The following is a 12,856-nucleotide window of genomic DNA, read 5'->3' as shown; positions in this document are numbered from 1 at the left end:
CAAAAATTAGGGAGAAATATTGGATAAAACATTTATTTAAAATTTTTTTATAAACACAGCAAGGGAGGGGGGCACGAGAGAGAGAGAGACCGGAGTGAGTGCTTAACCTTCTTTTGCAAGGAGAACAGTCCTAACTTTTCCCACCTCTCCTCATAACTGGTAAACCTCCTCTGTACCCTTTCTAACGCCTTCACATCTGTGCTGAAATGTCCACTATTCTCCAACTGATTATTGCCTGATGAAGTCACTGACTGCCCCCCTCCCATTTTTGTTTTTTTATATCGGAAATCCAATAATAAATAGGGAGCACATAGTTAATACCTACATATGGACAAAAAGCCAACAGCACCTGCTCTCTGATACTGTACATAAACTGTGTGCGCGAGAGAATGGGCAGCAGGCTGTGAAACCCAATTCAATTCTGGGAGGGCCTGGGGGGGTGGGGGGCAGGGTGGTTGTGACCTGGGATTGATGAAACGTCCCCTTTGGGCTGGTACCTTGTAGTTTGCGTATGTAGCCTTCAGAACGTCGTGCAGCTTCAGATACGGGGGCAGGTGGTAAAAGCTGCCGAGCGAGGTGGACTTGCTTGTTGGTGCAGCCCCAACAGCGTCTGCAGGTCTGGCAGCTGCAAACAGAATAAATCAATCACAGGAAAACACCGAGTACAGCACACATTGTAAAAGGCCTCTCCCCCTAGTTACCAAGATAATAATGCCCGAGAAAAATGTTCAACAGCATCTCTTATGAAAAGTATTAGCCTTTGCCTCGATACAAGGGAATGCTCTGGTAAGGTCAGATACATCAGATCAGCCATGATCTTACTGAATGATCTTATTGAATGATGGAGCAGGCTCAAGGAACCAAATGGCCTACTCCTGCTCCTATTTATGTTCTTACATGTAAACATAGAAACATAGAAAATAGGTGCAGGAGTAGGCCATTTAGCCCTTCAAGCCTGCACCACCATTCGATAAGATCATGGCTGATTATTCCCTCAGTACCCCTTTCCTGCTTTCTCTCCATACCACTTGATCCCCTTAGCCGTAAGGGCCATATCTAACTCCCTTTTGAATATATCCAATGAACTGGCATCAACAACTCACTGCGGCAGGGAATTCCACAGGTTAACAACTCTGAGTGAAGAAGCTCCTCCTCATCTCAGTCCTAAGTGGCTTACCCCTTATCCTTTGACTTGTCCCCTGGTTCTGGACTTCCCCAACATCGGGAACAATCTACCCGCATCTAATCTGTCCCGTCCCATCAGAATCTTGTATGTTTCTATGAGATACCCTCTCATCCTTCTAAACTCCAGTGTAAAAAGGCCCAGTTGATCCAGTCTCTCCTCATATGTCAGTCCTGCCATCCCAGAAATCAGTCTGGTGAACCTTCACTGCACTCCCTCAATAGCAAGAACGTCCTTCCTCAGATTAGGAGACCAAAACTGAACACAATATTCCAGGTGAGGTCTCAGCAAGGCCCTGTACAACTGCAGTAAGACCTTCCTGCTCCTATACTCAAATCCCCTAGCTATGAAGGCCAACATACCCATTTGCCTTCTTCACCGCCTGCTATACCTGTACGCCAACTTTCAATGACTGATGAACCAGGACACCTAGGTCTCGTTGCACCTCCCCTTTTCCTAATCTGCCACCATTCAGATAATATTCTGCCTTTGTGTTTTTGCCTCCAAAGTGGATAACCTCACATTTATCCACATTATACTGCATCTGCCATGCATTTGCCCACTCACCTAAACTGTCCAAGTCACCCTGCAGCCTCTTAGCATCCCCCTCACAGCTCACACCGCCACCCAGTTTTGTGTCATCTGCAAACTTGGAGATATTACACTCAATTCCTTTGTCTAAATCAATGATGTATATTGTAAAGAGCTGGGGTCCCAGCACTGAGCCCTGCAGCACTCCACTAGTCACTGCCTGCCATTCTGAAAAGGACCCGTTAATCCAGACTCTTTGCTTCCTGTCTGCCAACTAGTTCTCTATCCACGTCAGTATATTACCCCCAATACCATGTGCTTTGATTTTGCACACCAATCTCTTGTGTGGGACCTTGTCAAAAGCCTTTTGAAAGTCCAAATACACCACATCCACTGGTTCTCCCTTGTCCACTCTATTAGTTACATCCTCAAAAAATTCCAGAAGATTTGTCAAGCATGATTGTCCCTTCATAAATCGATGCTGATTTGGACCGATCCGGTCACTGCTTTCCAAATGCGCTGCTATTGCATCCTTAATAATTGATTCCAACATTTTCCCAACCACTGATGTCAGGTTAACTGGTCTATAATTACCCGCTTTCTCTCTCCCTCCTTTTTTAAAAAGTGGTGTTACATTAGCTACCCTCCAGTTCATAGGAACTGATCCAGAGTCGATAGACAGTTGGAAAATGATCACCAATGCATCCACTATTTCTAGGGCCACTTCCTTAAGTACTCTGTGTTGCAGCCTATCAGGCCCCGGGAATTTATCGGTCTTCAATCCCATTAATTTCCCCAACACAATTTCCCGCCTAATAAGGATATCCTTCAGTTCCTCGTTCTCACTAGACACTCGGTCCCCTAGTATTTCCGGAAGGTTATTTGTGTCTTCCTTCGTGAAGACAGAACCAAAGTATTTGTTCAATTGGTCTGCCATTTCTTTGTTCCCCATTATAAATTCACCTGAATCCGACTGCAAGGGACCTACGTTTGTCTTTACTAATCTTTTTCTCTTCACATATCTAGAGAAGCTTTTGCAGTCAGTTTTTATGTAACCTGCAAGCTTCTTTTCGTACTCTATTTTCCCCCTCTTAATTAAACCCTTTGTCCTCCTCTGTTGAATTCTAAATTTTTCCGAGTCCTCAGATCTGCTGCTTTTCTGGCCAATTTATGTCTCTTCCTTGGATTTAACACTATCCTTAATTTCCCTTGTTAGCCACGGTTGAGCCACCTTCCCAGTTTTATTTTTACTCCAGACAGCGATGTACAATTGTTGAAGTTCATCCATGTGATCTTTAAATGTTTGCCATTGCCTATCCACCGTCAACCCTTTAAGTATCATTTGCCAGTCTATTCTAGCCAATTCACGCCTCAAACCATCAAAGTTACCTTTCCTTAAGTTGAGGACCCTAGTTTCTGATTTAACTATGTCACTCTCCATCCTAAAAAAGAATTCTACCATGTTATGGTCACTCTTCCCCAAAGGGCCTCGCACAACAAGATTGCTAATTAGTCCTTTTTCATTACACATCACCCAGTCTTGGATGGCCAGCTCCCTGGTTGGTTCCTCGACATATTGGTCTAGAAAACCATCACTAATACACTCCAGGAAATCCTCCGCCACTGCATTGCTACCAATTTGGTTAGCCCAATCAATATGTAGATTAAAGTCACCTTTATTGCATGCATCCCTAATTTCTTGTTTGATACTGTCCCTAACCTTACTATTACTGTTTGGTGGTCTGTACACAACTCCCACTAGCGTTTTCTGTCCCTTAGTATTCTGCAGCTCCACCCATACCGATTCCACATCATCCAAGCTAATGTCCTTTCTTACTATTGCATTAATATCCTCCTTAACTAGCAATGCCACCCCGCCTCCTTTTCCTTTCTGTCTATCTTTCCTAAATGTTGAGTTCCCAGCCTTGGTCATCCTGGAGCCATGTCTCCGTGATGCCAATCACATCATACCCGTTAACTGCTATCTGCGCAGTTAATTCGTCCATCTTATTCTGAATACTCCTCGCATTGAGTCAGAGAGCCTTCAGGCTTGTCTTTTTAACACACTTTGCCCCTTTAGAGTTTTGTTGCAATGTGGCCCTTTTTGCTTTAGGTTTCTCTGCCCTCCACTTTTACTTTTCTTCTATCTTTTGCTTCTGCCCCATTCTATTTCCCTCTGTCTCCCTGCATAGGTTCCCATCCTCCTGCCATATTAGTTTACCTCCTCCCCAACAGCACTAGCAAACACTCCCCCTAGGACATTGGTTCTGGTCCTGCCCAGGTTCAGACCGTCCGGTTTGTACTGGTCACACCTCCCCCAGAACCGGTTCCAATGTCCCATGAATTTGAATCCCTCCCTTCTGCACCACTCCTCAAGCCACGTATTCATCTGGGCTATCCTACGAAACATGATCATCCATATTAATCCAGCTCAAATTGTTGAGATGTCGCAAAACATTTTGTTTTGTAGGAACTTGAACTATACAGGAGTCAAGGGTTATGGGGAACAGGCAGGAAAGTGGAGTTGAGGCCAAGATCAGATCAGCCATGATCTTACTGAATGGCAGAGCAGGCTCAAGTATGTCCTACTCCTGCTCCTATTTCTTATGAACTGTTATTATGTAGGCAGCCAGTGCATATGTTTGCAGGAAGATGAGCAAAGTTGCACAGAAACAGGCCATTTAGCCCAACTGTTCAATGCCGATGTTCATACTCCACATTGCCTCCTCTCACTCCAATTGCCTCCGTCTACCCTGGCTCCGTATACCCTTCTACCTCGTGCGAGTATCAACCCTCTCCTTAAAGTATCAGTGTTCTCTGCCACTGCACGGGGCAGCTGGTACCATATTCTCACCACACTCTGTGCGAAGAAATTCCTGCTAATTGCTTTATTTGATATGTTGGTGGCTATCGTATTTATGCCTCCTTATTCTGGACTCGCCCACATGCAGAAACAGTTTCTCCTCGTCCATCCTATTCGAACCGTTCCAGAATTTTAAAGACCTCTATCGGGTCTCCTCTCAAGTCCCTTTTCCAGAGATAGAAAGCCCCACTCTGCACAATTAAAATAAAGCTTTCAACTCAAATAACCTCCAATTCTTTCCTTCCCCTGAAGGAGATGCCAGAGACTCTAAGCAGTGGCTGGCGTTTCCCTGCAGCACAGATCACTGTGACCTTGTGCATTACTGTTCAACACACTCTCCCAATCCGTTTGCTTATTGTTTTTTTTTAAATTAACAAGCCAACACTCCTGATTTCACGAATAAGCTATTGATCTTGGACTATTGTTTTAAGATGCACAATGTATAATAATTCTCCCTTCTGCCTACATCAACAACTCACACTAAATAGTACAAAACTAATAAACCTTACAAAACATTGCAAGTGTTCACAACACCACTGGCCTCTCTCCTAAAAGTCACCTAGAAGCAATATTTCAACTTTTTAAATAAAGTTTACTTTTACTATACAAAGAGGAGCAGGGGAGTTATTCCCGGTGCCCTGGCAAATATTTATCCCTCAACCAACATCACAAACAGATTATCCGGTCATTATCACATTGCTATTTGTGGGAGCTTGCTGCGCGCAGATTGGCCGTCATGCTTCCGACATTACAACAGTGACTACACTCCAAAAGTACTTCATCGGCTGTAAAGAGCTTTGGGACGTCCGGTGGTCGTGAAAGGCGCTATATAAATGCAAGTTCTTTCTTTACTTTATTTTTTAAAATAACAGCTACTGCCCAACAGAGATAACCTGAAGCAGCTTGCGGCGTTCGTCTTCTCTCACCTGGACTGGATTCAGTATTTTTCTTTGGACTCATTGGTGCAGCCGCCTGCTCTGCGGACTCCCGCTCCTTCCCCTTGCGTCTGATTGGGCTGAGGGATGGCGTATTCGCAAGCGACGGGAGAGTTGCCTGAGAAGTAGAACACAGTGAAGTGGCAGTGCATGGCACAAGGTCCAGCTGTGATCTCAATCGCATTTTGTCAAATTAAGTGCGTGCTTATTCCCCCAGTTTAAATACCACAATTATCACAACTGGATTCGGTTACGCAAATTGCCCCTTCTCGCCTCAATTTTCAAGAGTCAGAACTTTAACATTTTTACTATCCTGCAACCTAAATGCTCACGTTATCTATCCGGCTGCGTACTCATTGCCAAACATTATTGTAAACACATGTTTGCGGCGGAGGAGCGGCGAGAGATCGTGGTGGAGGTGCAGGGCCCAGAAGAGCCAAGGGTAGCACGGACCAGCACACACTACAATGTGTGTGTGCTCGAGGTCCGTGCAGCAGAGCAGGTCTCCAGTCGTTCTCGTTTACCCTTGCCACTGGATAAAGGCCGAGCTCTGTCAAGCCCGTGTGGTGGCCGACGGTCACCGCACCTTAAAAAAATCCACGCACCGGCATCTTCCACCCCTGGAATATCGGGTCCTCCATTGAAACATCTATGAGCTCATCCCTTTTGGTGTGGAAGCAAGTCATCCTCGTTCGAGGGACTGCCTATGACGCATTGCCGGGCGAACACAAATATGGAATCATGCTCTCCAGCTCCTCTGATAAGCCAGAAGGTTTTTACACAGTGAGTTGTTATGATTTTGTGCGCACTGCCTGAAAGGGTGGTGGAAGCCAATATTCCCTCGATCGGCAGGTCCCGCTCCACAGCTGCTGCCGCTGGAAGAGAGGGCTTGCAACTGCCTTTTAAGGGTCTGCACAGGGAAAAGAAAATTAGAGGGAACATAGATGGAAGCAGATTCAAATTAACTTTCAAAAGGGGATTTAAATATATGCTTGAAAAAGGAAATGTTTGCAGGTCTATGGATAATGAACAGGGGGGGGGGGGCTAATTGGACAGCTCTGACAATGTGCCAGTACAGGCATGGGGGGCCGAATGGCCTCCTTCTGCACTGTAAGAGTCCATAACTCTACGGGAGGTTTATCCAGAGAAAGCTGAGCCACACACAGGGGGGCCGGGAAGAGAGAGATTTCAGCTTCAAATTCCTGCCTGCGCTGAGTTAGCCAATCGGTTAGAGATGCAGCATGGACAGCAATAGTGGTTTCAGCCCCTCTTTCGGGTGGAGGGGGCTGTAGGGCAAGGGGAGAGAGGAGACGACCAGGGCTCCTATTACCGATTGCTGCCCAGAGAGACTTCTGCGAAGTGATAAAGTGCGTGCACATCAGGCCCAGACCAATGTTTCCCCATAATTTTTTTTGAAGCCGCGTGGCCCCTTTAACAGTCTGTGCGTCCCATTCAAAAGTCCAAGCGTGCGCGCTTCCCCGCTCCCCGCCCCGCCCCACCCCCCCAGTTTAAGAGCCGGCTCACGGACTGCGCAGGGCCACAGCTTAAAGGGAACATTGGTGAGGACCGGATCACAGTAAACGGACCCTCAACGCTAATCACACTGGCTCACGGATGGTTGATGGCCACTTGGACGAGACAGCAGAGGGAGAAGGGAAATCTGTGGAAGTGCAAACCAAGCAAGGAGGCAAGGCGTTCAGTCGGGGCCGCGGAAGGGTGAAGCAAACACAGATAAAGCGAACGGGAGATGAAAAAGAAGAATTTGCATAAGAACATAATGGCCTTGAAATCCCGGACACGACGAGGCCTCACAAAAGCTGGTTTTGCCATGCAATGTGCATGCGCCGAAAACCATTTTTTCCCGATCAGTCCAAATATCTTGACAGATCTTCCGCATCCCCGCAGGAAGGACATGTGCGTGGGAGAGATTGGGTTATTTGCCCATCTCTTGCCCAGCGAATGTCCTTGAAACTCTTGCGCATGGTAAAAACAGACGCATAGCCCACTTTTACCAGTGTAAGAGTTTTAATAAAATTTAAAAACACATTTTTATGTTAAAAACCCTGTCCACTCGGGCAAGTTTATTTTAAACCCTATTAAAACACTTTTTTTTTAAATCCAGAAAAAAATTTATTTTTTCTGAAACATTTAATTAACTTTAATTTCAATAAATGTTGAGATTTTTTTATTTTTGAATGTTGTGTTTAGGTGTTTTAGGAGGTATTCTCATTGATAGTAATAGGAACTCGGAGAAAAGGAGTTCCCATTATTATCAGTGAGAATACTGTACCGCGATTGGTTGTCCAGTCCCACGTGACTCCAGCTTCACTGTCCGTACCTCCATGAAGTGGACGCGCTGCGAAGGCCTCCGACCGGAATTTAGGGGCCAATAAGTTGGAGCAGGAGTCGGCCATGCGGCCACTCGAGCCTGCTCTGCCATTGAATAAGATCATGGCTGATCTTACACGTTCAACACTTTGCATGCTGCCACCATGTGGAATGAATGCACTGGACTTCCAATGAACTGCTCTCATTCTGGACATTTGCAGCAGTTGATGCTGGCGTGATTCAATATAAAAATCCACATACCTTCAGTGCAGGGCCGGGTGCAACATCATCAATCACATGAGCGCAGATATTGATGACCTTCATCAGATGAGAGAATAGCTGTTCCACCATCCCGACCAAGGTCCTGTCAGCCAAGGCGGGCCACGGTTCCTCGAGCTTAGTGGCTGTACCGGCTTCATCTTCATTGGCCCAAGGATTCTTCAGAGATTTGGGTGCAATGGCTAGCAACATATCAAAAAAATTTAAGCGGATGCATCCATTTATTTGTCCTCAGAGGAAAAAGTGCAGTTGGCTTTGTGGTCAGTTTAGCTGTTTAGAGGCTGAAGGAATGAAAATACTCAAGGTTTACGCTCCATACAAGAGTGAAAGAAATGACATTCCTCCACTTAATCTCTGGACCGTACACCTATTGCGAGCAAGTTGCTCCCAAGATTTCCATCACTGTTGCGCTTAGCTGGCCACTGGGAGATGCACCATAGATGCAGAGCAGTACTAGTATTACACATACAATAAATACTGCACCTTATTATATAGAAATATATATGTACAAGAAGTTCTTGCATTATACGGCACATTATATAGAAATACCACTATTATATGTACTAGAAATGCTTGAATTTATACTGCACCATATTGTATACAAATATATTATATACATACTCGAAATGCTTGCATTTATTCTACACCTTATTATATAGAAATATCTTCAGTAGTTCACAACATTAATTGCATTTGAAGTGAAGTGACTTGTATGAGCAAACACTGCAGCCAGTCCGTGCCAGCAGCAACCCACAGACTGTAGGGGGTGAATAATCAGTTAATCTTTTTTTTCCTCCCTAATGGTACAGGTTGAGGGAAGAGTGCAGGCCAGGGTACTGAGAGAATTCCCTCCTCTTCAAATGGTGCACCTGGGTTAGGGGAGGTGAGGGGTTCATATCAGCTAAATCTCTCGCTTCTGATCGCGATCCAGCGACCCTGCTCAAAAAGTGCCTATGGGAAAGTCTGTAAAAATCAGATAGGACAGTCCTCTGTTTAATGACTCATCTGAAGGATGGTGCATCCAGCTATACAGTACTTAGTGCTGCACTGGAGTGACAACCAAGGTTACACATGCAAGGCTTGGTGAGGATCCATAACTTTCTCTCCCAGGAGTGAAGGACATGAAGCTCCTCTACTTAATCCCTGGGCTGTACACCTATTGCGAGCAAGTTGCTCCCAAGATTTCTATCACAAAAGAAATGAGTCAAGCTCCTGACTGCTCCTCCTACTTCCTAAAATCATTTGGGAATATTACGGGCGATGATCAGGAGTACGGCATAAACCAGTCATGTAATTCCACCTCACTAAATTGAAATACTGTGTGAAAGGAAGCAGCAATGGGTTTATGAACTTTGGGGCAGAACTTCTTCCCTGTCCGCAGGTGGGCGGAGCCAGAACAATAAAAGGCACGGAAGACGACTTTGCAGCAGTGGCATGAGGCTAGACTGCACAAGTATGGCTGCTTTGAAGGCAGACTTACAAGTTCGGAGGAACTCCCCATGCGCTGTTGCTAAATCCACAATGTGCAGGAATGATCATCGGTAAAAGGTGGAAAAAACCCTCTGGCTGGGAAGAAGGAAGACATCAAATGGGTGCCTGAGAATTCCTTTTGTGGTGCCCTTGGTAAATGTGGAATTTGAACTGTGTGAAGTCTAGGCTACTCCACAACTTGTTCTACACTGCACAGCTGAGATAGAACCCGGGTCCGGTGAAGCCAAATGGAAGAGGATCTTTCCCAGTATGCCTTGAAAACGTGCAACAGCACGTCCCCGATGGCTCTCCTGGGTAAGGCATGGAGTTGCTCAGCTGTATAGACAAGGAAGGTCCCAGGGTTGCTCCCCGATCAGTGCCACTGCCTCAGTCGGGCTGCGATCAGGGATAGAAAGGAGAGTAGTAAAAGTGGAGGGCAGAGAAACCCAAGGTGAAAAACAAAAAGGGCCACATTACAGTAAAATTCTAAAGTGTGTTAAAAAGACAAGCCTGAAGGCTCTATGCCTCAATGAAACGAGTATTCGGAATAAGGTGGACGAATTAACTGCGCAGACAGCAGTTATTGGATATGATGTAATTGGCATCACGGAGACATGGCTCCAGGGTGACCAAGGCTGGGAACTCAACATCCAGGAAGGATAGGCAGAGAGGAAAAGGAGATGGGGTGGCGTTGCTGGTTAAAGAGGAAATTAATGCAATAGTAAGGAGCCTGGATGATGTGGAATTGGTATGGGTTGAGCTGCGGAATACCAAAGGGCAGAAAACGCTGGTGGAAGTTGTGTGCAGACCAGCAAACAGCAATAGTGAGGTTGGGGACAGCATCAAACAAGCAATAAGGGATGTGTGCAATAAAGGTACAGCAGTTATCATGGGCGACTTTAATCTACATTTTGATTGGGCTAGCCAAACTGGTAGCAATGCGGTGGAGGAGGATTTCCTGGAGTGTATTAGGAATGGTTTTCTGGACCAATATGTCGAGGAACCAACCAGAGAGCTGGCCATCCTCGACTAGGTGATGTGTAATGAGAAGGGACTAATTAGCAATCTTGTTGCGCGAGACCCCTTGGGGAAGAGTGACCATAATATGGTAGAATTCTTTATTAAGATGGAGAGTGACACAGTTAATTCAGAAATCGGGTCCTGAACTTAAGGAAAGGTAACTTCGACGGTATGAGGCGTGAATTGGCTAGAATAGACTGGCAAAGGATACTTAAAGGGTTGACAGCGGATAAGCAATGGCAAACATTTAAAGATCACATGGATGAATTTCAGCAATTGTACATCCCTGTCTGGAGTAAAAATAAAAAACGGGGAAGGTGGCTCAACCGTGGCTAACAATGGAAATTAAGGATAGTGTTAAAACCAAGGAAGAGGCATATAAATTGGCTAGAAAAAGCAACAAAGCTGAGGACTGGGAGAAATTTAGAATTCAGAGGAGGACTAAGGGTTTAATTAAGAGGGGGGAAAGAGAGTATCAGAGGAAGCTTGCAGGGAACATAAAAACTGACTGCAAAAGCTTCGATAAATATGTGAAGAGAAAAAGATTAGTGAAGACAAACGTAGGTCGCAGTCAGATACAGGTGAATTTATAATGGGGAACAAAGAAATGGCAGACCAATTGAACAAATACTTCGGTTCTGTGTTCACGAAGGAAGACACAAATAACCTTCCCGATGTACTAGGGGTCCGAAGGTCTAGTGAGAAGGAGGAACTGAAAGATATCCTTATTAGGCAAGAAATTGTGTTGGGGCAATTGATGGGATTGAAGGCCGATAAATCCCCGGGGCCTGATAGTCTGCATCCCAGAGTACTTAAGGAAGTGGCCCTAGAAATAGTGGATGCATTGGTGATCATTTTCCAACAGTCTATTGACTCTGGATCAGTTCCTATGGACTGGAGTGTAGCTAATGCACCACCACTTTTTAAAAAAGGAGGGAGAGAGAAAAGGGGTAATTATAGACCGGTTAGCCGGACATCAGTAGTGGGGAAAATGCTGGAATCAATCATTAAGGATGAAATAGCAGCGCATTTGGAAAGCATCGACAGGATTGGTCCAAGTCAGTGTGGATTTATGAAAGGGAAATCATGCTTGACGAATCTTCTGGAATTTTTTGAGGATGTTTCCAGTAGAGTGGACAAGGGAGAACCAGTGGATATGGTGTATTTGGACTTTCAAAAGGCTTTTGACAAGGTCCTGCACAAGAGACTGGTGTGCAAAATCAAAGCGCATGGTGTTGGGGGGTAATGTACTGACGTGGATAGAGAACTAGTTGGCAGACAGCAAGCAAAGAGTAGGGATAAACGGGTCCTTTTCAGAATGGCAGGCAGTGACTAGTAGAGTGCCGCAGGGCTCAGTGCTGGGACCCCAGCTCTTTACAATATACATTAACGATTTAGATGAAGGAATTTAGTCTAACATCTCCAAGTTTGCAGATGACACTAAACTGGGTGGCGGTGTGAGCTGTGAGGAGGACGCTAAGAGGCTGGAGGGTGATTTGGACAGGTTAGGTGAGTGGGTAAATGCATGGCAGATGCAGTATAATGTAGATAAATGTGAGATTATCCATTTTGGGGGCAAAAACACGAAGGCAGATTATCTGAATGGTGGCAGATTAGGAAAAGGGGAGGTGCAACCAGACCTGGGTGTCATGGTTCATCAGTCATTGAAAGTGGGCATGCAGGTACAGCAGGCGGTGAAGGCGGCAAATAGTATGTTGGCCTTCATAGCAAGGGGATTTGAGTATAGGAGCAGGGAGGTCTTACTGCAGTTGTACAGGGCCTTAGTGAGGCCTCACCTGGAATATTGTGTTCAGTTTTGATCTCCTAATCTGAGGAAGGATGTTCTTGCTATTGAGGGAGTGCAGCGAAGGTTCACCAGACTGATTCCAGGGATGGCCGGACTGACATACGAGGAGAGACTGGATCAACTGGGCCTTTACTCACTGGATTTTAGAAGGATGAGAGGGTATCTCATAGAAACGTATAAGATTCTGACGGGACTGGACAAGTTAGATGCGGAAAGAATGTTCCTGATGTTGGGGAAGTCCAGAACCAGGGGACATACTCTTAGGATAAGGGGTAGGCCATTTAGGACCGAGATGAGGAGAAACTTCTTCACTCAGGAGCTGTGGAATTCTCTGCCGCAGAGAGTTGTTGATGCAAGTTCATTGGATATATTTAAGAGGGAGTTAGATATGGCCCTTACAGCTAAGGGGATCAAGGGGTATGGAGAGAAAGCAGGAAAGG

The 12,856-nt window shown here is 45.5% G+C and overlaps 1 protein-coding gene across 8 annotated transcripts in view; it reads right to left on the bottom strand.

The window, feature by feature from the left end:
• The window catches only part of htt (huntingtin), a 250,339-nt gene that overhangs the window by 106,029 nt on the left and 131,454 nt on the right, over positions 1 to 12,856 (bottom strand). For all 8 annotated transcript variants that reach the window (XM_070877815.1, XM_070877836.1, XM_070877828.1 and 5 more), the window contains 3 exons: positions 8,102 to 8,301; positions 5,504 to 5,630; positions 498 to 625 (listed from right to left, as the gene is read on the bottom strand). In XM_070877815.1, coding sequence (XP_070733916.1) covers positions 498 to 625; positions 5,504 to 5,630; positions 8,102 to 8,301 — 455 coding nt within the window. The remainder of the gene's footprint in view (positions 1 to 497; positions 626 to 5,503; positions 5,631 to 8,101; positions 8,302 to 12,856) is intronic.

Source organism: Pristiophorus japonicus, chromosome 1 (assembly GCF_044704955.1).
Source record: "Pristiophorus japonicus isolate sPriJap1 chromosome 1, sPriJap1.hap1, whole genome shotgun sequence".
Classification (NCBI taxonomy): domain Eukaryota; kingdom Metazoa; phylum Chordata; class Chondrichthyes; family Pristiophoridae; genus Pristiophorus; species Pristiophorus japonicus.
This window is presented reverse-complemented; position numbering and strand designations above follow the sequence as displayed.